General features: G+C 41.5%; 1 protein-coding gene across 1 annotated transcript in view; it reads left to right on the forward strand.

Annotated features, from left to right (window-relative positions):
* Window positions 1–19,584, forward strand: part of MTHFS (methenyltetrahydrofolate synthetase) — a 49,985-nt gene extending 30,401 nt beyond the window's left edge. Inside the window, exon 3 of the mRNA XM_065872657.1 lies at window positions 19,335–19,584. Within this exon, the coding sequence (XP_065728729.1) occupies window positions 19,335–19,567 (233 nt within the window). The 3' untranslated portion in view covers window positions 19,568–19,584. The remainder of the gene's footprint in view (window positions 1–19,334) is intronic.
* The last annotated feature ends 4,752 nt before the right edge of the window (window positions 19,585–24,336 follow it).

The raw sequence follows: 24,336 nt of genomic DNA on the forward strand, positions 1-24,336 counted from the left end.
CACATCAGTGTATACATGTCAATACCAATCACGCAATTCATCACACCACCACCACCACCACCCTGCCGCTTTCCCCAGTTGGTGTCCATATGTTTGTTCTCTACATCTGTGTCTCAATTTCTGCCCTGCAAACCAGTTCATCTGTACTATTTTTCTAGGTTCCACATATATGCGTTAATATATGATATTTGCCTTTCTCTTTCTGACTTACTTCACTCTGTAAGGCAGTCTCTAGATCCATCCACGTCTTTACAAATGACCCAATTTCGTTCCTTTTTATGGCTGTGTAATATTCCATTGTGTATATGTACCACATTTTCTTTATCCATTCATCTGTCAATGGGCATTTAGGTTGCTTCCATGCCCTGGCTATTGTAAGTAGTGCTGCAGTGAACATTGGGGTGCATGTGTCTTTTTGAATTATAGTTTTCTCTGGGTATATGCCCAGGAGTGGGATTGCTGGGTCGTATGGTAATTCTATTTTTAGTTTTTTAAGGAACCTCCATACTGTTCTCCATAGTGCCTGTATCAATTTACATTCCCACCAACAGTGCAAGAGGGTTCCCTTTTCTCCACACGCTCTCCAGCATTTGTTGTTTATAGATTTTCTGATGAAGCCCATTCTAAGTGGTGTAAGGTGATACCTCATTGTAGTTTTGATTTGCAGTTCTCTAATAATTAGTGATGTTGATCAGCTTTTCATGTGCTTCTTGGCCATCTGTATGTTTTCTTTGGAGAAATGTCTATATAGATCTTCTGCCCATTTTTGGATTGGGTTGTTTTTTTTTTAATATTGAGCTGCATGAGCTGTTTATATATTTTGGAGCTTAATCTTTTGTCCGTTGATTCGTTTGCAAATATTTTCTCCCATTCTGAGGGTTGTCTTTTCGTCTTGTTTATGGTTTCCTTTGCTGTGCAAAAGCTCTGAAGTTTCACTAGGTCCCATTTGTTTATTTTTGTTTTTATTTCCATTACTCTAGGAGGTGGATCAAAAAAGATCTTGCTGCGATTTATGTCAAAGAGTGTTCTTCCTATGTTTTCCTCTAAGAGTTTTAGCGTGTCTGGTCTTACATTTAGGTCTTTAATCCATTTTTGAGTTTATTTTTGTGTATGGTGTTAGGGAGTGTTCTGATTTCATTCTTTTACATGTAGCTGTCCAGGTTTCCCAGCACCACGTATCGAAGAGACTGTCTTTTCTCCATTGTATATCCTAGCCTCCTTTGTCATAGATTAGTTGGCCAGAGGTACATGGGTACCATCTCTGGGCTTTCTATCTTGTTCCATTGATCTATGTTTCTGTTTTTGTGCCAGTACCATATTGTCTTGATTACTGTAGCTTTGTAGTATAGTCTGAAGTCAGGGAGTCTGATTCCTCCAGCTCCGTTTTTTTCCCTAAAGACTGCTTTGGCTATTCAGGGTATTTTTTGTCTCCAATAAATTTTAAGATTTTTTGTTCTAGTTCTGTAAAAAATGCCATTGGTAATTTGATAGGGATTGCATTGAATCTGTAGATTGCTTTGGTCAGTACAGTCGTTTTCACAATGTTGATTCTTCCAATCCAAGAGCATGGTATATCTCTCCATCTGTTGGTATCATCCTTAATTTCTTTCATCAGTGTCTTATAGTTTTCTGCATACAGGTCTTTTTTCTCCCTAGGTAGGTTTATTCCTAGGTATTTTATTCTTTTTGTTGGAATGGTAAATGGGAGTGTTTCCTTAATTTCTCTTTCAGATTTTTCATCATTAGTGTATAGGAATGCAAGAGATTTCTGTGCATTAATTTTGTATCCTGCAACTTTACCAAATTCATTGATTAGCTCTAGTAGTTTTCTGGTAGCATCTTTAGGATACTCTGTGTAGTATCGTGTCATCTGCAAACAGTGAGAGTTTTACTTCTTCTTTTCCAATTTGTATTCCTTTTATTTCTTTTTCTTCTCTGATTGCCATGGCTAGGATTTCCAAAACTATGTTGAATAATAGTGGTGAGAGTGGACATCCTTGTCTTGTTCCTGATCTTAGGGGAAATGCTTTCGGCTTTTCACCATTGAGAATGATGTTTGCTTTGCGTTTGTCGTATATGGCCTTTATTATGTTGAGGTAGGTTCCTTCTATGCCCACTTTCTGGAGAGTTTTTATCATAAATGGGTGTTGAATTTTGTCGAAAGCTTTTTCTGCATCTATTGAGATGATCATATAATTTTTATTCTTCAATTTGTTAGTATGGTGTATCACATTGATTTGAATATATTGAAGAATCCTTGCATCCCTGGGATAAATCCCAGTTGATCATGGTGTATGATCCTTTTAATGTGTTGTTGGATTCTGTTTGCTAGTATTTTGTTGAAGATTTTTGCATCTATATTTATCAGTGATATTGATCTGTAATTTTCTTTTTTTGTAGTATCTTTGTCTGGTTTTGGTATCAGGGTGATGGTGGCCTCATAGAATGAGTTTGGGAGTGTTTCTTCCTCTGCAATTTTTTGGAACAGTTTGAGAAGGATGCTTTTAGCTCTTCTCTAAATGTATGATAGAATTCACCTGTGAAGCCATCTGGTCCTGGACTTTTGTTGAAGATTTTTAATCACAGTTTCAATTTTATTACTTGTGACTGGTCTGTTCATATTTTCTATTTCTTCCCGGTTCAGTCTTGGAAGGTTATACCTTTCTAAGAATTTGTCCATTTTATTGGCATAGAGTTGCTTGTAGTAGTCTCTTGGGATGCTTTGTATTTCTGCGGTGTCTGTTGTAACTTCTCCTTTTTCATTTCTAATTTTATTGATTTGCGTCCTCTCCCTCTTTTTCTTGATGAGTCTGGCTAATGGTTTATCAATTTTGTTTATCTTCTCAAAGAACCAGCTTTTAGTTTTATTTATCTTTGCTATTGTTTTCTTTGTTTCTATTTCATTTATTTCTGCTCTGACCTTTATGATTTCTTTCCTTCTACTAACTTTGGGATTTGTTTGTTCTTCTTTCTCTAGTTCCTTTAGGTGTAAGGTTAGATTGTTGATTAGAGATTTTTCTTGTTTCTTGAGGTAGGCTTGTATAGCTATAAACTTCCCTCTTAGAACTGCTTTTGCTGCATCCCATAGGTTTTGGATCATCGTGTTTTCATTGTCATTTGTCTGTAGGTATTTTTTGATTTCCTCTTTGATTTCTTCAGTGATCTCTTGGTTATTTAGTAACGTATTGTCTATCCTCCATGTGTTTGTGTTTTTTACGTTTTTTTTCCCTGTAATTGATTTCTGATTTCATAGCATTGGGGTCAGAAAAGATGCCTGATATGATTTCAATTTTCTTAAATTTACTGAGGCTTGACTTGTCACCCAAGATGTGATCTATCCTGGAGAATGTTCCATGTGCACTTGAGAAGAAAGTGTAATCTGCTGTTTTTGGATGGAATGTCCTGTAAATATCAATTACATCTATCTGGTCTATTGTGTCATTTAAAGCTTGTGTTTCCTTATTAATTTTCATTTTGGATGATCTGTCCATTGGTGTAAGTGAGGTGTTAAAGTCCCTCACTATTATTGTGTTACTATTGATTTTGTCTTTTATAGCTGTTAGCAGTTGCCTTATGTATTGAGGTGCTCCTATGTTGGGTGCATATATATTTATAATTGTTATATCTTCTTCTTGGATTGATCCCTTGATCATTTTGTAGTGTCCTTCCTTGACTCTTGTGACAGTCTTTATTTTAAAGTCTATTTTACCTGATATGAGTATTGCTATTCCAGCTTTCTTTTGATTTCCATTTGCATGGAATATTTTTTTCCATCCCCTCACTTTCAGTGTGTATGTGTCCCTAGGTCTGAAGTGGGTCTCTTGTAGACAGCATATATATGGGTCTTGTTTTTGTATCCATTCAGCAAGCCTATGTCTTTTGGTTGGAGCCTTTAATCCATTCACGTTTAAGGCAATTATCGATATGTATGTTCCTATGACCATTTTCTTAATTGTTTTGGGTTTGTTTTTGTAGGTCCTTTTCTTCTCTTGTGTTTCCCACTTAGAGGAGTTCCTTTAGCATTCATTGTAGAGCTGGTTTGGTGGTGCTGAATTCTCTTAGCTTTTGCTTGTCTGTAAAGCTTTTGATTTCTTCATTGAATCTGAATGAGATCCTTGCCAGGTAGAGTAATCTTGGTTGTAGGTTGTTCTCTTTCATCACTTTAAGTATATCATGCCACTCCCTTCTGGCTTGTAGAGTTTCTGCTGAGAAATCAGCTGTTAACCTTATGGGAGTTCGCTTGTATGTTATTTGTCGTTTTTCCCTTGCTGCTTTCAATAATTTTTCTTTGTCTTTAATTTTTGCCGATTTGATTACTATGTGTCTTGGTGTGTTTCTCCTTGGGTTTATCCTGTATGGGATTCTCTGCACTTTCTGGACTTGCGTGGCTATGTCCTTTCCCATGTTAGGAAAGTTTTCTACTATAATCTCTTCAAATATTTCCTCTGGTCCTTTCTCTCTCTCTTTTCCTTCTGAGACCCCTATAATGTGAATGTTGTTGCATTTAATGTTGTACCAGAGGTCTCTTAGGCTGTCTTCATTTCTTTTCATTCTTTTTTCTTTATTCTGTTCTGCAGCAATGAATTCCACCATTCTGTCTTCCTGGTCACTTATCTGTTCTCCTGCCTCAGTTATTCTGCTATTGATTCCTTCTCGTGTAGTTTTCATTTCAGTTATTGTATTGTTCATCTCTCTTTGTTTGTTCTTTAATTCTTCTAGGTCTTTGTTAAACATTTCTTGCATCTTCTCGATCTTTGCCTCCATTCTTTTTCCGAGGTCCTGGATCATCTTCACTATGAATTTTCTGAATTCTTTTTCTGGAAGGTTGCCTATCTCCACTTCATTTAGCTGTTTTTCTGGGGTTTTATCTTGTTCCTTCATCTGGTACATAGCCCTCTGCCTTTTTATTTTGTCTATCTTTCTGTGAATGTGGTTTTTGTTCCACAGGCTGCAGGATTGTAGTTCTTCTTGCTTCTGCTGTCTGCCCTCTGGTGGATGAGGCTATCTAAGAGGCTTGTGCAAGTTCCCTGATGGGAGGGACTGGTGGTCGGTAGAGCTGACTGTTGCTCCGGTGGGCGGAGCTCAGTAAAACTTCAATCTGCTTGACTGCTGAAGGGTGGGGCTGGTTTCCATCCCTGTTGGTTGTTTGGCCTGAGGCAACCCAACCCTGGAGCCTACGCGGGCTCTTTGGTGGGGCTAATGGTGGACTCTGGGACGGCTCACGCCAAGGAGTACTTCCCAGAACTTCTGCTGCCAGTGTCCTTGTCCCCACGGTGAGCCACAGCAACCCCCCCGCCTCTGCAGGAGATCCTCCAACACTAGCAGGTAGGTCTGGTTCAGTCTCTTATGGGGTCACTGCTCCTTCCTCTGGGTCCCAGTGTGCACAGACTACTTTGTGTGTGCCCTTGAAGAGTGGAGTCTCTGTTTCCCCTAGTCCTGTCAAAGTCCTGCAATCAAATCCCACTAGACTTCAAAGTCTGTTTTTCTAGGAATTCCTCCTCCCATTGCCGGACCCCCAGTTTGGGAAGCCTGATGTGGGGCTCAGAACCTTCACTCCAGTGGGTGGACTTCTCTGGTATAAGTGTTCTCCAGTCTGTGAGTCACCCACTCAGCAGTTATGGGCTTTGATTTTACTGTGATTGTGCCCCTCCTACCGTCTCACTGTGGCTTCTCTTTTGTCTTTGGATGTGGGGTATCTTATTTGGTGAGTTCCAGTGTCGTCCTGTTGATGATTGTCCAGCAGCTAGTTGTGATTCTGGTGTTCTTGCAAGAGGGAGTGAGAGCACGTCCTTTTACTCCACCATCTTGGTTCAGGGCCCCCCATGATGAAACTTTTTAAAAAGACCTTTTGGGAAGTCTGAGTTCTTCTGCCAGCACTCAGTAGGTGTTCTGCAGGGGTTGTTCCACATGTAGGTATATTTCTGATGTATTTGTGGGGAGGAAGGTGATCTCCACGTCTTACTGTTCCGCCATCTTGAAGCTCCTCCTCCATTATATTTTCAAGTTGGTTATTTTTGTCATATAGGAAGGCTTAGGAACATAGGCTCAAATTTCCAAATGGTTCTATTTGAACCAGACTTCTGGTTCCAGAAGTCTCTGAAGTAATTTTAATGTTATTTCCTTCAAAATTTTAAGTTCTATAAAATGAAATTTTAGAAAACTTAATTTCATAAGAAACTTGCATCTTTGATAACATGTTTTCAAAGTGAGTTATCTAAGACTAGGTTTTTAAAGGCTGCTATGTTTTGGATGGGCTGAGTAGTTTCACCAATTTCCAGCAGATGTCAGTGTTTTATAAATTTATTAGTCTGAGGTGGAGGTTTTGTCGCCAGTCTCCCACATTTATATATTCTTTAGTCAGTTAATTAGCATACTGGGGATTATTTGAACTGGAAGAGATTTTGGAGATCATCTAAGTCTGTCCTTTGATTTTGCAGAAGAAAGAACAGGTGTAGTAGATGGGAAATGACCTGTCCAAGGTCATACAGTCACACAGAGTGAGGCTGAAACTCAGGTGTTCCTGTTTCTGAAACACCCTCTCTCTGAAAGACTGGTAAAAGATTGTCACCAAAACCACAGAGAAGAAAATGTGTAGAGTCCAGTATAGAAGCTGTATTTGGGAGAAAGGGAAGCAGATGCTCTTTCATTTGTTTGGGTAGGTAAATATTAAAAAATTTTTATGAACAAGCTGTTAGATTCCTAGATTATAATAATAATTGGGTGAAATGAACAGAAAACAGTTGGCTTTTGTTACCTGAGTGTAGAATTATTGGATGTGAAAGTGACCTTTGATAGAATGTCCTGTTCTTCATACTGTACATATAACATCAGAACTTGTATACGGCCAATGGAATAACTCCCTTTCCACTCTCTGTACAGCCTATTTGGTTATGTTTAAGAGAAATGATATAAATCATTCAGTACCCCCTGTGTCAGGAAATATTATCCGAGAATCTATAATCTTTTCCAATAAATACAGCAAGTAATAGAAAAATGTTTTTTTAATTCTGTCTTATGAGAATTCAGGGTAAAGAAACCAGGGTAACACTTAAGGGCAGCTTTAGACAAAGTTATGAAGTAGGCAAAGTAACAGTTTCAGAGAAATAGCCTTCCTTTAATCAGCTGACTCTTCCCTATCAATATCTGCTTATATAAAAAATATGGGCCATTTAATCTTCATCACAGAGGTGGAAGCTTCCAGGGTACATATGCTAAGTACCTACCCCTCTGACATCAGCGCTCACTGGATTTTGGAGGAGTGAGAGCCCGTGTGGATTGGTGTGAAGGTGAAGGAAGTACCCATGGGCTGAGTCTTAAAGATGGGGTGGGACTTCCACAAAGTACAGAGACTCAAAACGTGGGACAAGACTGTGAAGGCTAGAAAGTGAATCTATCAGGACACCTGGTGAAAATGTGATTATGTTTAGAGTTTAAGGTCAATGAAACGAAGGTAAGATTGAGGGTAGATTTGGGCTGGTTTGGCTTTAGACTTTTTTTTTTAAATTTTATTGGAGTACAGTTGATTTACAATGTTGTGTTAGTTTCAGGTGTACAGCAAAGTGATTCAGTTATACGTATACATATATTCATTCTTTTTTAGATTCTTTTCTCATATAGGGTATCGCAGAATATTGAGTAGAGTTTCCTGTGCCATACAGTAGGTCTTTGTTGATTATCTGTCAGATATAGTAGTGTGTGTGTTCATTCCAAGCTTCTGATTTATCCCTTCCCCTCCAACGTTTCCCCTGTGGTAACCATAAGTGTGTTTTTGATATCTGTAAGTCTGTTTCTGTTTTGTAAATAAATTCATTTGTATCATTTAAAAAAATTAGATATCACATATGAGAGATAATCATATGATATTTGTCTTTCTCTCTCTGACTGACTTCACTTAGTATGATAATCTCTAGGTCTATCCATGTTGCTGCAGATGGCATTATTATTTCATTCTTTTTCATGGCTGAGTAATATTCCATTGTATATAAGTACCACATCTTCTTTATGCATTCATGTGTCAATGGACACTTAGGTTGCTTCCATGTCTTGGCTAGTGTAAATAGTGCTGCAGTGAACATTGGGTGCATTTATCTCTTCGGATTATGGTTTTCTACGGATACATGCCCAGGAGTGGGATCTCTGGATCATATGGTAGTTCTATTTTTAGTTTTTTAAGGAACCTCCATACTGTTCTCCATAGTGGTTGTATCATGGTTTTAGACTTTCTGAGGTGGAAGTCACAGTATGTGATGCTTTCCTAAAGGTTTATTGTTTTGAAATAATAAGTTGAAAAAAATAGTACAGAGAGGTCCTAAGTAGCCTTCACCCATTTTCCCTTGATAATAATCTTTTACACAAGTGTAGTACAAGGTCAAAAATGGGACATTCACTTTGTACCATCTACCAACCTTATTCAGGTTTCAACATCTACTCATTTATATGTATGTGTGTGCATATTTCTATGCAGTTTTGTCACATGTATAGATTTGTGTAACCACTACAACTATCAAAATACAGAACAGTTTCTTGACTACAAAGGAACGTATTTGTTTTACCCTTTCTAAAGATTTTTAAAAGCTTCGAAGGAAATCCAATTTTCTATGGCTAGGGAGGGGTAGAACTGTGGTGTCCAGAGTCCTGGGTCTCGTTTGCAGCCCAGAGATCTGGCTGACAAGGGCCCTCTCAGGAGTCCCTTCTGACAGATCATTAGTAGTGTGTAGGAAGAGTGGGCAGTTTTGTAATAAATTTTATAAGGAACGAAACCGCTTAACTAGGAATATTCTATGTCGAGTTTTTTTAAGTGGCAGAGAAGATCTATTTGCTTTCTCCCCTGTCTGTAATCTTGAAGATACTGCCTACTTGTTCTCCGTGATTTCCCCACCTGCCAGTGGAGTTCTGATTTTCCTGAAGACTCAGCCTGGCTCTCTGAAGCCGCTGATCTTTCCTTTGTTTTCCTCTTAACCATCTTTAAGCGTATAAGTTCAGTGGTGTTAAGTATATTCACATTGTTGTAAAACAGATCTCCAGAACCTTTTCATCTTGCAAAACTGAAATTGTGTCCATTAAACAATCTCCCTTTCCCCCTCCCACCTGCCGTTCTACTTTCTGTTTCTGTGAATTTGACTATTTTAGATACCTCATATAAGTGGAATCATTTAGCATTTGCTTTTTTGTGACTGACTTAATTTATTTATTGATTGTGTCACACAGATATACAGGGAATTGTCCTTAAAATTCTCAGAATCACTAAGCTTTGAATCTAAAGAGATCTGGGAAATTGAAGGTTTCCATCTATCCATTTTACAGATGAGAAAAATCAGACAACCAGAGGTTGCCTGAGGTTAGTGAAAAATCGTAGGAAGTTCTATAATTTCTTCTGAGTTTTGTTGAACTTTTGAAGGTCCATCTGATTATGAACAACGGTGAAAGTATCCCACACTCAGAGCCAAAGTAAACATTTAGAAAATGCCATTTGGATAAAGCTACTGCTGCTGTTGATCTATTTCCTGCAAAGCATTTTTGCATATCTGCAATAAAGACAGTTTACTTCTTTTTTTCCAGTAAGATTTATTTGGTCGATATCTGCGAAGATAGGATAAGCTGAAATATAGTTTTGTTTTGTTTTGTTTTCTTTTTTAACCTATGGTAGATGCTCCAAATAAGGGCTTTGCAAACTTTTTCTGTAAAGGACCAGATAGTAAATATTTGGGGCTTTATGTGCCAAACAATGTCTGTGGCAACCATTCAGCTCTGCTTTTTTAGTATGAAAGCAGAGCATGGCTGTGTTCCGTTGAAACTTTATTTACAAAAGTAGGCAGCAGGCCAGATTTGGCCCACAGGTCATAGTTTTCCAGCCCCTATAGTAAAGTATTGGGACCTTCACTTTCACTTTTTTGGTCTTTAGCGTCTAACTTGCTCTCTCATATAGGAGACAGTTGTAGTTGTTTATGGTGATGGTGATGATTTAGAAAATAATGTGTATCAAATTATCATTTCATATTGACATAATTTTAGAGTTATTTCCTATATATCTTGCTAGCATTATGATAGAATAAAAAGCACTTAAGGAAATAGCTAACTTTTTTTTTTTTTTTTTGCGGTATGCGGGCCTGTCACTGTTGTGGCCTCTCCCGTTGCGGAGCACAGGCTCCGGACGCGCAGGCTCAGCGGCCATGGCTCACGGGCCTGGCCGCTCCGCGGCATGTGGGATCCTTGCGGACCGGGGCACGAACCCGTGTCCCCTGCATCGGCAGGCAGACTCAACCACTGCGCCACCAGGGAAGCCCCATAACTAACTTTTTTAAAAAAAATAAATTTATTTATTTTTGGCTGCATTGGGTCTTTGTTGCTGCGTGAGGGCTTTCACTGGTTGCGGCGAGCGGGGGCTACTCTTCGTTGCGGAGCGTGGGCTTCTCATTGTGGTGGCTTCTCTTGTTGCGGAGCATGGGATCTAGGCGCGTGGGCTTCAGTAGTTGCAGCATGTGGGCTCAGTAGTTGTGGCAGATGGACTCTAGAGCGCAGGCTCAGTCATTGTGGCTCACAGGCTTAGTTGCTCCGCAGCATGTGGGATCTTCCCGGACCAGGGCTGGAACCCGTGTCCCCTGCATTGGCAGGCAGATTCCTAACCACTGCGCCACCAGGGAAGTCCCAACAGCTTCTTTTCAAAGGATCTCTGTAAAGGGAAAGGCCATTTGTAACAGGCGGGATCCTTTCCATGACATCTATTTCAGAGACTTCGTGTTTCAGAGAGTCCACATGGCCCCCTGCTTTGCTCAGGGCTCGGGCACTCACTTGTGGATATCTCTGGCCTGCCTGCACACAGTTGGCAATAGAGAGTCTACCCACCATTACAGGTGGTTTGGGCTATGTACTGTAACTGTTGGAGTATTAGTGCTGGGACTATTTTGATTATTCAACAAGAGCTAACTTTCAGAGTTCACAGAAAGAGAATAAGTATTATTCATACCCTAAGTATAATAACAGCTAACACTTATTGAACATTTACTAGAGCTTTTACATACCTGCCTTTATTTATTTATTTAGTCACGCTATCAAAGTAGGTAGTAGTATTATTTCCGTCTTAAGGAGAAGAAACTGAGAATTAAGAGAGAGTAAGTAACTTGATTAATGTTTCTTAGCTAGTAAGTGGTAGTTAGGGGATTCAAACCCAGGCAGTCTCTCTAGAAGCCGGCACACTCAATTGCTGTGCTATATAGCCTCCAAGGCTCTTGTCCTTGAAACACTAGAAGGCTCATGTTTTAAAAGGTTTTAGCAGAATTTGGTTATATAGGCACATGGTAAAAAATACAAACTGTCCAAAGGATAGAGTGAAAGTGTAAAGTGTCCTTCCCACCCAAGTAAGTCGTCCTGTTCCCTGATTCCTTTCTCCAGAGCCAACCACTGTTACTGTTTTTTTTTTTTCGGATCCTTCCTGAGATATTCTTATAGGGGTTTACCAATATTTATTATAGGTAAAAGGGTGATCGGTCTTTATAATCCATCTTAGCTCAAATTCTGTCCTGTTGTCCTCGATATTTTTCAGGGCTCTCTGGGTTAGGAGGAGGAGGATGTTGTTGGTAAGATACTCAGCAGCTAAGTCACCAAATACTATTCATGTTTCTTATTTCTTTGCTCTCAGCTTTACCTAGAAGAATCTAAATTTCTATCATCTCCTACTTCCTTCATTTAAACACGTAGTCAGTGTTTGCAGGGTTTACAAGCTTGAACTTGGAAACACTTAGATTTTAAATATAAGACACACAGAGATTGTCTTACCTTCTGAATACCTCATTAGCTGATTAGTGGAGTGACCTGTCATACCTGGGGATCCTAGGGGAACGGATGCCTCACATGGTGTTGGGTGCTTGTCCCAGTGCTCTTGTGACAAATACAGTCCCTGTATTTTGACATGAATGTTAGGACCTGTGCTAAAAGAAAGGATCTTATAGTAACAACACAGAAATATCAATCATATGATAATCGTGTCTTTAATAGATGGTTTTTACTATAGTGTGTTTGATTCTATATGGAGAGTCCCAAGTGGGCAGAATACATTGTGACCAAACATAGCAGAAAGAGTGGAGCTGCATTTACAATGAGATTTTTTAAAATAGCTGTCTGTGTTAGGTGGTTTCATTGAATACTCTTTAAGATCATTATGGATTTGCAGGGAAAGACATTTTTTGAAAACCCAATTTTTATATATAATCAGAACTTGAGTATATTTTATGACTATGAGCACATAAATGGTTTTGTTTACTAGCTTGTATGCTCTCTACTGTTGTACTATGAAGAGTGTGTTGACTTAAAACAAAATGCACAATGTGAGAGTTGTGAGTTAGGTTGTATTTGGGGCAAAATGAGGACTGCAGCCCAGGAGGCAGCATCTCAGATAGCTCTTAGAAACTGCTCCGAGGGGGCGAGGGAGGAGCCAGGATATATAGGAATTTTTCAACAAAGGGCAGGTAGTCGGGAATGTCAAAAGATTATTGTTAAACAAAGAAAACCAGGTATCTCAAGTTAAGAAAATTAGCGCTTTTTTGTGTATGGGGAGATGCAAGAGTCTGGGCTCACTGAAATCATTCTTTTGATGTGCACCTCAGCTATCTGGGGGCTGTATCCTCTATTTTCACATCCTGAGTTTCCTCAGGGCTCACTGCAGGGAGTGGCTGCAGTCTGATGGCTGCTAGATGGCTTGTATTCTTTTCAGCCCTGGCTCACCAGCTCACGCTGGAGGGCTGCAATCATTGGTGACTGTGACATCCTTTGTTTATTGATATGGCGGGAAATATTCCATTTATAAGTTTTCCATTTATCAAGTGATTCAAGGGGGTCGTGCTTCAATCTGTTCTTTCCGAGGCAGGCATTAATGAATTCAAAGCATATGGTATTGATTTTTGAGAGTTCTACCATAAGAGCTATTAAGAATGATTGATTCTGTATTTTATTTTCGGGTTTCAGCTTCTTCATGTTTGATCAGCCTGTTTAACGGAAGCGCCCGTGTCTCCACATGGCATAAGGAGTATGCATGCAGCAATTGACGAAGTTGACATTTGGTATTAATAGCTTAGAGACTCTTTACAGCATAGTATGCTTATCCATTTTAGGTGAAGGCAGTTTTGACTGATGTTTCATAGCTAATAAGTGGTAGTGCTGGGATTCAGACCCAGGTAGCCTGTCTCCAAGTCCGCACACGCCACCCCTCTGCTGCACTGTCTCTCAGGCGCTTGCCCTGGTCATGTTTCCTCTGTGCCTTTGCCTAAGGCCACTTGTACTTTTGGCAGTAGGAGCACTGTGTGCTGTCAAATCGTGATCCACCTGGGCAGCCGGCCCTCAGCTTCATTTCTTATAAGCTGAATGCCTTTAAGGAGCAATTTGACCTCTCTGAGCACTGTGTATGTTTCTTCACCTGTGAAGTTTCGGGGGAGAGTAGTAACCCTTGCCCTCCTGCCTCACCAGGTAGATGTACTGAGCAGCTGATTTAATTCATCCTTCTATCGCTGGGGCATAGAATAGTGTCTGACAAATTGTAGACTTAACAAGTGTTAGCTTCTCTGCTTTCTTCTCCTCTTCCAGAAGCTGGATTTTGGATGAGAGTTAGATGCTGCGTAGGATGGTCTGAACAGGTAACTTTTTTTTTTTTTCATGCAAGGATATTTAATTGAAGTGCTCTCTTCTTGCATTTTTGCATTAAGCTCAATTAGTATTTTTATAGATTATTGCTCCTGCTCTGACTTCATATAATCTGTTTGTTCTTTTTTTTTTAACATCTTTATTGGAGTATAATTGCTTTACAGTGGTGTGTTAGCTTCTGCTGTATAACAAAGTGAATCAGCTATATGTATACATATATCCCCACATCCCCGCCCTCTTGCACCTCCCTCCTGCCCTCCCTATCCCACCCCTCTAGGTCGTCCCAGAGCATCAAGCTGATCTCCCTGTGCTGTGCAGCAGCTTCCCACTAACTATCTGTTTTACATTTGGTAGTGTATATATGTCAACGCTATTCTCTCACTTCGTCCCAGCTTCCCCTTCCCTTCCTGTGTCCTCAAGTCCGTCCTCTACGTCTGCATCTTTACTCTTGCCCTGCCACTAGGTTCATCAGTACCATTTTTTTAGATTCCATATACATGCATTAGCGTATGGTATTTGTTTTTCTCTTTCTGACTTACTTCACTCTGTATGACAGACTTCAGGTCCATCTATCTCACTACAAGTAACTCAGTTTCATTTCTTTTTATGGTTGAGTAATATTCCATTGTATATATGTGCCACATCTTCCTTATCCATTCATCTGTCGATGGACATTTAGGTTGCTTCCACGTCCTGGCTATTGTAAATAGTGCTGCAGTGAACACTGTGGTACACGTATCTTTTTGAATTATGGTTTTCTCAGGGTATATGCCCAGTAGTGGGATTGGTAACTTATTATTTTTTAATAAATTTACTTATTTTATTTATTTTTTGGTGCACTGGGTCTTCATTGCTACACGCAGGCTTTCTCTAGTTGCGGTGAGTGGGGGCTACTCTTTTATGTGGTGCGCGGTCTTCTCATTGCGGTGGCTTCTCTTGTTGCGGAGCATGAGCTCTAGGTGCATGGGCTTCAGTAGTTGCAGCACATGGGCTCAGTAGTTGTGGCGTACGGGCTTAGTTGCTCCACGGCATGTAGGATCTTCCCGGACCAGGGCTTGAACCCGTGTCCCCTGCACTGGCAGGCGGATTCTTAACCACTGTGCCACCAGGGAAGCCCTGGGATTGGTAACTTCTTGAATATAGTCAGGGAACTAAGATAAATATGGTCACAAGACATCTCATTCTGTCTTTTACTTTCATTCTTCCCTTCATAGTAAATAGAACTGAGCTCAGCATCTCTCTGGGGAAGCACAACAACTCTGCTCCCAGAGGTAGGGGAAAGGATTTGTCCTACTTAATGGACCATGGGCACCTCGCAGTGTAGGGTAAGAGCTGGTCACACTGAACCGCATGGGCAGGGAGGACTAGATGGAAGTTTCACTGAGGTTTGTTAGGACTGTTGTGATTAGACAAATTAATAAAAAGATTAGAAGGATCTTACAGGCATGGAAAATAGCGTCACAAGAGCAAAAGCGGGAAGTTGGGGGGTGGGCTTGTGGGATGAGTCCATCCATTTAACGAGGATCTCCCAAGTATAACTGAACGGGAGGTATTGTTGGAGAGGTGACTGGGGTGAGAGTGTAGTGGGCTCCGCATACCCAGTTTGATGTTATCTTTAAGAGATCGTTAGTGACTAAAAGTTCTGGGGCATGGGGAGTCATGATAAAGCCCACGTTTTAGGATGGATTGGGACCGGCAGTGCCTGGAGGTGGGGTGAGTAGTTGGACTTCTGGGAGAAATGGCACCTTCAGAATCACAAGTGGAGCTGAGGACTCTGGCAGTAGTGCAGAGAGGTGCCTGGAGAAGGAGTCCCTGAGTCATGAAGTTCCTGAGGACTTTGCGGGAGACATGGCCGTGACGCCCGACTTAGAGAGAAGAGAGAGGAGAAAGAAATAGAAGGCTCTGCACAGGACATGTTGAAAGTAGGGTTAGAAAGCTCTCTTTAACTGCTGGGCTCTCACACTGACTGTTTTCAGCCTTCTCTTTAGTATTAGGGCAAAGATAGTCCACTGGCTGAGCTGATTATATTCTTCTGCAGAACCCAGGATGGGGAGTCTAAATTCAGAGCATCCTAAGAGGTGTCTGTGGCCCAGCTGCTGCCTCCTTGACCAGAGTTAAAAAGAATGTTTTGTGAAGGTGAACTGAATCCTCAGTGCCTAGCACAGACTTTCAGTCTCAAGAATAAATAAAGGCCTTTGTAGAATCCTCTTTCCTCATTTTTTTTTGGTCAGTGAAGATTCTGTAGCTCAGCATCTGTCCCCACCCATCTCCCCACTTAAAGTATCCTTGCCCTGCTGATTCCCTTGTTGCTGAATCTAATGATATTGTCTTGTCCTTACCTTACTCCCTGGTTGGGGAGCTAAGATCCCACATGCCTCATGGCCAAAAAACCAAAAAAAACATAAAACAGAAGCAGTATTGTAACAAATTCAATAAAGACTTTAAAATGGTCCACATAAAACAAAATCATTAAAATATGTATATATATATATACTCATCTTTCAGGTTGGCCTAGAATTCTATTAAAATTCAAGCATGGAGGATGACTTGGAAAAAATTATGGTCCTCAAGGAAATTTTCGATCTGGTAGGGCAGCCAGAGACGTATACAAACAGCTGTAGTACAAGGTAGACTTCCGGGAGAGCTATAATCGGAGTACAGAGAGGAGCAGGAATAGAGGGGGCAGCATTAATTCTAACGCGAGGGATTTGAGAACATTGTTTTCTTAGCTTTGTGTTTCCTTCCTTCATTCTCGTCTGCCAGCTGCCCACAGGTGAATGCTCTGAAATTCTACTTTCTTTTTCTCGTGTGTTGACTCTGATGGAAATTTTCCTGGCTGTCCTTTTGTTACCTTTGCCTTAAAAAAAAATTATGGTAAATAACACATAACATGAGATCCACCCTCTTAACAGATTTTAAAATATATGGTACAGGCTTGTTAATGTTGTACAGTAGATTTAACTCTTCATTTACTTCTTCCCCCAGCCCCTGGCAACCACCATTTTACTTTCTGCTTCTATGAGTTGGCTCTTTTCGATACCTTCTAAGTGGAATCATGCAGTATTTGTCCTTCTGCAACTGGCTTAGTTTGCTTCACCTAATGTCCTCAAGGTACTTCTACGTTGTAGCGTATGACAGATTTTCCTTTTTTTCATGGTTGAATAATATTGCATTGTATGTACCACATTTTGTTTATCCAGTTACCTGTTGATGGACATTTAGGTTATTAACAACTCTTGGCTATTGTGAATAATGCTGTAGTGAACATGGGAGTACAAGGATCTCTTCAATACCCTGACTTCAGTTCTTTTGGGTAAATACTCAGAGATGTGATTATATTCCCAGCAACAATGCACAAATATTCCAATTTCTCCACATCCTCACCAACATTTATTGTTTTCTGTTTTTTAAAAATACAGCTGTCTTAATAGGTGTGAGGTGATGTCTCATGTAGGTGTTAACTTGCATTTCTCTGATGATTTAATGATGTTGAGCATCTTTTCATATACCTTTTGGTCATTTTTTGGTCTTCTTTGCATAAATGTCTATTCAAGTCTTTCATCCATTTTTTTAATTGGGTTACTTGTTTTTGGGTTGTAGGGGTCTCTTTGCCTTTAACTCCTAAATCTTTTTGCCCCTACCTGACGAACTCCACATGCCTCTGCTACTCCTCAGCCTGGTCCTTCTGCCCTATTCCCTCCTCATCATCTGCTCCTGCCATTCTTCCCTTGGTTTCTTTTTCTTTTTTTTTTTTTTTTTTTGCGGTATGCAGGCCTCTCACTGTTGTGGCCTCTCCCGTTACGGAGCACAGGCTCCGGACGCGCAGGCTCAGCAGCCATGGTTCACGGGCCCAGCCACTCCGCGGCATGTGGGATCTTCCTGGACTGGGGCACGAACCCGTGTCCCCTATTTGGCAGGCGGACTCTCAACCACTGTGCCACCAGGGAAACCCCTTCGCTTGGTTTCTGAAATACACTCAGATCCAACTCTGGCACGTTCTTAAAAACCTAGGTCAAGTCAAAGTTGCCCATGGATCCTTCCCTGACCACCCAGCCATGTCGCTGTCCCTCTGCTGAAGTCTCTAGGACTTCTTGTCCCTAACACTTTTTGGGCAATTGGCAGGCACTGCTGCCTTACGTTGGAATGGATGATACACGTGTGCATTTTTTATGTTAACTGAACTCCGTCTCCTGAAGGGCAGGGATGTATCTGTGTATCCCCCAGAGGACTTTACAAAGCACCTTTGCCGCACTGTGAAGACACAAGAAACCTAGGAAAAGCTGTGTGCGTGTGTGTTCTGGGTATAATGACGGAGCTGAACTTTAAGCCCAAGAGTGCTCTGGCAACATCAGGAGGACTTGGAGGAAGCAAAGTCAAGTGCACAAGCCACCATTATTCCCAAGAGAGATGAGCAGGGCAGGGGACAGGGAGGAAAGTTGAAAGTCAGAGACCAGGGCCTCTTAGCAAGTTTGGATTGGAGTAGGCGAGCAGGTTTCCATGAGAAGGTCAGGACTGTAATCTGAGGCGTGCTCTGCCAGATTTTTGCAGGCAAGGGATTACAGGTGTGTGCTGGGAGCCGGAGAGAAGCTGAGTTCACCTCACGGCTCTGCAGGGAGTCGTAACAGCTGCTACAGTGGGGGCCAGCCTAGCTGGCAGTCTGAATACCTCTACTCTGAACACCCTGTTCCAGAGAATTCATGGCTTCCAACCCTGGTATGTCCTTGCCAGCAATGCTGCATGAGTGGTTAGCCCTTGCTAAGCTGTAGGTCACCCAGAAGCCTCCAGGACAGCCCTCAAAAGGCCAAGGCTCAGTACAGGAAGGCTACAGACAGACTGCTGCGTTGCGTAAGCGATGTGCCTCTTGAGTAGTGCTGGTGCGTCCTGCTCCCTGCCAGGGGCTGGAGGACCGTTCCCTGGACCACACAAAATCCATGGACATCCTCGTGACCTTTATAGCATTCATCACACCTTTCACTGTGGTCAGCTTTTTATAACTTTCAAGACCCTGCCTTCTACCTTGAGCTCCAGCAGCCTGCTCTGCCCTGATGATGCCATGGCCAGTTCTGGTCCCTGTGTTCCCTGGGAGAGTTCCAGCCAGAGGACCAATTATGGGTCCCCATCTTGTACCTTTGGAATGTTCCTGAGTGGGTCGAAGGTTGCTCTCACATGAATCCAGGGAAGCAGGACAACCCGGCCTTCCCTCTCCAGTAAGAGGGGAAATGAAGAGGGTAAGCTTGGTTCTCTTAACAGCTAACCCTCCTTCTGCTCATCGACTTTGAGAATAGCTCCGTCTTTTCTGGCTTCTTTCTGACCCTCTCCCACTCCTTCAGTTGTCAGTGTCCTGGGACAGTATGTAGGGTCAGCTGTATGCTTAAAGAAAGAAAATTAGAGAAAAAGGAATTCTTAGGCCCTATCCCTGGAGATTCTCTTTAACTAGGTGTGGACGGGGCCTGGGAATCTGGCATTTTTGTACAGGTATACATGAAAGAACGGCTAGGGGATGGATGACGGACTTACTAGTTGCTGAGTAATTTTTACTTCTTTCTTTGTCCAACTCTTTACTGTTGGGATTTTTCTAGAGTGATCATGTATTTCTTTAAAAATCAGAGAAAATGATGTCATTAAAAAACAAAAACCAGATCTGGAAGCGATCAGTCTTTTCCAGACACCATTAACCTTCGTAACTTTATTCCTCATTTCCGCAGGGGGACTTGATCTCATCTTCATGCCGGGTCTTGGGTTTGACAAACACGGCAACCGTTTGGGGCGGGGCAAGGGCTACTACGATGCCTACCTGAAGCGCTGTCTGCAGTCCCAGGATGTGAGGCCCTACACCCTGGCCTTGGCTTTCAAAGAGCAGATTTGCCTTCAGGTCCCCGTGGATGAAAATGACATGAAGGTAGATGAAGTGCTTTACGAAGACTCCTCAGCATCTTAAATCCTGATGACCACAGCCAAATAATCAAGGTTTTGTGCCAGAGAAAAGCCAAACATGTGTATTTTCCCTTGTCAGAAATTAGTGGAAATTGCACAACAATGTGAATAAGGGCCGTAGTGTTTTCAGTGTAGTTGTCAGATACCGAACATGAAACCATTTTAAAAACTCGATAGCAGTGTGTGTAATAGAACATTGATTAAAACGGAGGCTATCACCATATGATTTTCAGCTTAACTTTCTGCTATTAATGTCCCAGGTTGATCTTTCTGTTTTATAGTTTAAGTTAAATATTTATGAGGCACTATGCTCCAACTCAGAGTGTGAGGGGAAAATAAACTCATCTGTAGTGGACACTTTCATTAAGTCCTGTCATGGGCCTGGGTCAGTCTGGCACACATATGGAGATTCAGCAATTATTAAATGATTTATTGGTGTTTGCTTTGTGTACAAAGTTCTCCAGGAATATTATACCCTTTCATCATGGCTTCACTTACTCAACCTGAAATTTTATGTCTGACAGTTTGTAGCTTTTGATGGTTAAAGGACTGAAACCTTTTATGATTTAAATATTTTAATTTCGGCCGATTTGTTTCCATCTCTGCTGTTCTGTGTGTCAGTCACTTACGAGTTTAAGATCTGATATCCTGTAAGTTAGAAATTATTTCTGTTTATGGGTGGTATCTGCTTTGGAAATGAAATTTGGGCTGAAGGTTGGCAGATGCCATCACAGCCAGGGAAAGGGAATTTTGTGGGGGGAAGATTTGGTTATAACCAGAGACCCAGGGGGCTTCCTGGGTCCTGCTCTCTCACACCCCACATCCTACCTCTCACCAGGTCCTGTTGATTCTGCTTCTGGAAACCCTCTTATATCTGTTCCCTTCTCTCCTCGCCCTGTCGTGCCTTTTGTCCAGTCTCTCAGCATCTCTAAGCTGAACTGGGCAAGAGCCTCAGCCAGTGGCTTCCTTGCCTTCAGTCTGGTCCTGTTCATTTTATTTCTCAAACTACAGTCAAAGTGATCTTAGCAAACATGAACCTGATCATGAAGGACCCCTACTTGTCTCTTTCTAGCCTCTCTTCTCCCCGTATTCTTCTTCTGTACAACTTATGCAAACGTTCACATAGCTCCCTAAACACTGCCAGCTTCTTCTGCCCTTTGTGCCTTGTAAGTGTGCTTTTCCTCTGGCTGCAGTGCTCTTTCCTCTTTTGTTCATTTGGAAGACTCCTGTTTATCCTTCAAGACTCAGCTCCAATGTCACCTCTTCTGTGAAGTCTTCCTGTGTTCCTTCACTTGTTTAAGTGGCCCTGGTCATTGTCCTCCTTATCACATTGTCCTACATGTCAAATATTAACGGCCATGTCTACCCCTTCACCAGACTGTGAGTGCCAAAGAACAGGGATAATCTTTATACTTCCCACTTTCGGTAGACACACAGACAATGGTGGGTGTTAGATAATTTTTTTAAAAATCCAAGGTACTAGAATTTATTAGATTGCTAATTGTAATTTATATTGACATAAAATTATTTAGCTTAGAAATTAATACTTGTTAGTTTGGAGGAAAGACTTTACTTCTTCGGCATTGTTTTCGACTCCAGAAACATATTTTCTAGTTTGTGAAGAAACAGTTTATTTAATGACCTGTGTCTCTCCTCATTTGATACTCTCATCCACATGAACAAATCGGTTTTCTAGAACTGGCCAGCATAAGCACTACATGTGGCCGTTGAACTCTGGATGTGTGGCCAGTCTGAATGGAGAAGTGCTGATTCAGATTTTGACTATCTAGTATGACAATGAGAATTTTTTTTGAATGAGTTAGTTGAATACATTCAGATGTGTTTCATTTGAAACACGCATCCCTGTTCATAATACCATATGATTTGGTGTTTTATGCACAGAAGTAAAAACACTTAAAAAATGTCAATTGGGCTAAAATCAAACGTTCACAATATAGTATATACAGTGAGAAATGGGAGGGAGACAGAATTTCTACAAGCTGTGAAGCCACATTACTGTACTGGTGAGCAATCTTAAGGGTTACTTCAACCATAAGGTTAAGGTGGAAGTTAACGTAGCTGACATGGCTGTTGGTCTGAAGTGGTTAAGCAGTAAAACTCCTGGACGGCTGCAGGTCTGGAAACGTTAGAACTTTAACACGTTAGAACTCAATCTGTGTTATTCTTCTGGCAAAGGAGAGCATTGAAAAGCCCCTCCCCAGCTCCTCAAGTGCAAACAGAGCACAGAATCAACTGGCCAGAAGACCCAGGGGCTGAGATTCAGGAAAGCCCGAGGGCTGCAGGGTCCCTCGCCTGGAAAGAGGACCTTTCCCTAGTGACCACTAATGGGCAGTGGTCATTGCGCAGAGGGTATAGGAAAGGGGGAAAAGCCCTGATGGTGCAGGTGATGATGACACAAGCAGAGGCTGAGAACAAGGCCGCCTCGAACTCAGGAAGAGAGCCAACATGAAAGAAGAATGATGGTGGTCTTAGGTGAGGGGACAGTCCAGGCAGAAGAGAAATCGCAACGAGATCTGAACAGAACAATCCTTAGTATTGGGGAGTTGGAAATATATGTATGTCTATAATTGCCTATTCCATAGAACTGTGCTTAATTTAACCAGAAAGTAAACCATTAACTTTAGTTCATCTAACAGATATCAGTAAGAACAGTACACTAATTACAGAATTCTACTAAGTAAGAGATGGATAACTGTGTCTTATGTCTAGGCGTGGGTGACATGGTGCAGAAGCTTATTGGTTTCTGGTCCCAGTTCTCTTTTTGTTTTTTTTTTTCTGTTCAGAGATCATTGAAATTCAGTTAATCACATTGCATTTAGTCATAAGTTAACATGCTTATTTCCTCCACTTGCCTGTCACCTCCTCAAAGGAAGATTTTCTGCCAAGTTCATGGTTTACTCCAGTACCTGTCACAGTCCCTAGCACAAAATGAATGGCCAATAGATCCTTGATGAAGGAATGAACCAATGTGTTTGTTGCCCTGAGTGCATGGTGACCTTGCCGGTTTTTACGTTGGTTGCTGTTTGCTGCTGAGATTCTCTCCTTTCAGCATCATCTCAGGGTTGGATTATTCTGGAACACATTTTCTATTACTGCAGTTGCAATTCCTTCCTTGGCCAGTCCATATGTGTGTGTTGCATTATCTGTGCTGTTTGGCCTTGTTAATACATTTCTTCTTTGCATCTTTGTGGTCATCTTTCCTCCTATGTCCAGGCAGTCTTAGGCCTTCTGCCCTTTAAGGGTGATCTCTAATCCCTGCAAGCCCCTGCCCCAAATATATGTTTATTTATGTGCTTAAAAATAAGTGGAGAGATGTTCAAAATGGCGGAGGACTGAGATGTGGAGATCACCTTCCTCCTCATAAATACATCAAAAATACATCTACATGCGGAACAACTACAGAACAACTACTGAACGCTGGCAGAAGACATCAGACTTCCCAAAAGGCAAGAAAATCCCCACATACCTGGGTAGAGCAAAAGAAAAAAAACAGAGACAAAAGGATAGGGACAAGACCTGCACCAGTGGGAGGGAGCTGTGAAGGAGGAAAGGTTTCCACACACTAGGAAGCCCCTTCACGGGTGGAGACTGCGGGTGGCAGAGTGGGGAAGCTTCAGAGCCGCGGAGGAGAGCACAGCAACAGGGGTGCAGAGGGCAAAGCGGAGAGATTCCCGCACAGAGGATCAGTGCCGACCAGCACTCACCAGCCCGAGAGGCTTGTCTGCTCAGCCGCCGGGATGGGTGGGGCTGGGAGCTGAGGCTCAGGCTTTGGTGGATCCCAGGGAGAGGACTGGGGTTGGCGGCGTGAACACAGCCTGAAGGGGGCTAGTGCGCCACAGCTAGCTGGGAGGGAGTCCGGGGAAAAAGTTTGGAACTGCCAGAGAGACGAAAGACCTTTATTTCGGCGTGCATGAGGTGAGGGGATTCCATCCCAGTGTGCCCACAGAAGGCAGAACACCACCTAAGCAAGCTCCAGAGATGGGCGATAGTAGAGGGAGATCAGCTCCGTGCTCTGTGACCACCTAGAGGGGTGGGATAGGGAGAGTGGGAGGGAGGCAGAAGAGGGAGGAGATATGGGGACATATGTATATGTATAGATGATTCACTTTGTTATACAGCAGAAACTAACACACCATTGTAAAGCAATTATACTCCAATAAAGATGTTAAAAAAATAAGTGGCAAATTTCTTTTTAAATAATAGTTATGTATGTTAGGAAACATACACATAAAAGGAAAAGATGAGATCATTGAAACAGTTATATCTATAATTTATAATATAATGTACTCAATTTCTATAAAGGAGAGCAACGTGATGGACGTTTTTTGGAAATTTACTATTTTTGAAAACCTTATTTTAACCCCTTTTGAATGATTCAAAAGTCTGGTTCTAATTTCAGTTTATTTTAGTATTTGGTTTTAAGGGCTTCTATAGCTGAAAAAGATGCCTTCCAGAAATAAGCAGATCCACATGGAAGCAGTACTGCCCTTACCCTAAAATTTGCAGTTCTGTCAGTTTTGCAAATTTTTTAAAAAGTTGCAATTGGGCGAGTAAGTATCCATATTCTTGAGGTGGATTATTCTTGCATATTAATCAGAAGATCCTGCACATTTACTTTGTTAGTAAATGGGTTTTAAACTTATCGAAACTCCTTGAAAGATTTTAAACTGAGTTAGAAAAATTCTGCTTCCAAGTTTTTTAGTTGTGCAGATACGAAAGTGTTTATAGGTGTCAAGCATAGTTTATCGCAAC

The sequence above is a fragment of the Phocoena phocoena genome, chromosome 2 (genome assembly GCF_963924675.1).
Source record: "Phocoena phocoena chromosome 2, mPhoPho1.1, whole genome shotgun sequence".
NCBI classification, from domain to species: Eukaryota; Metazoa; Chordata; class Mammalia; order Artiodactyla; family Phocoenidae; genus Phocoena; species Phocoena phocoena.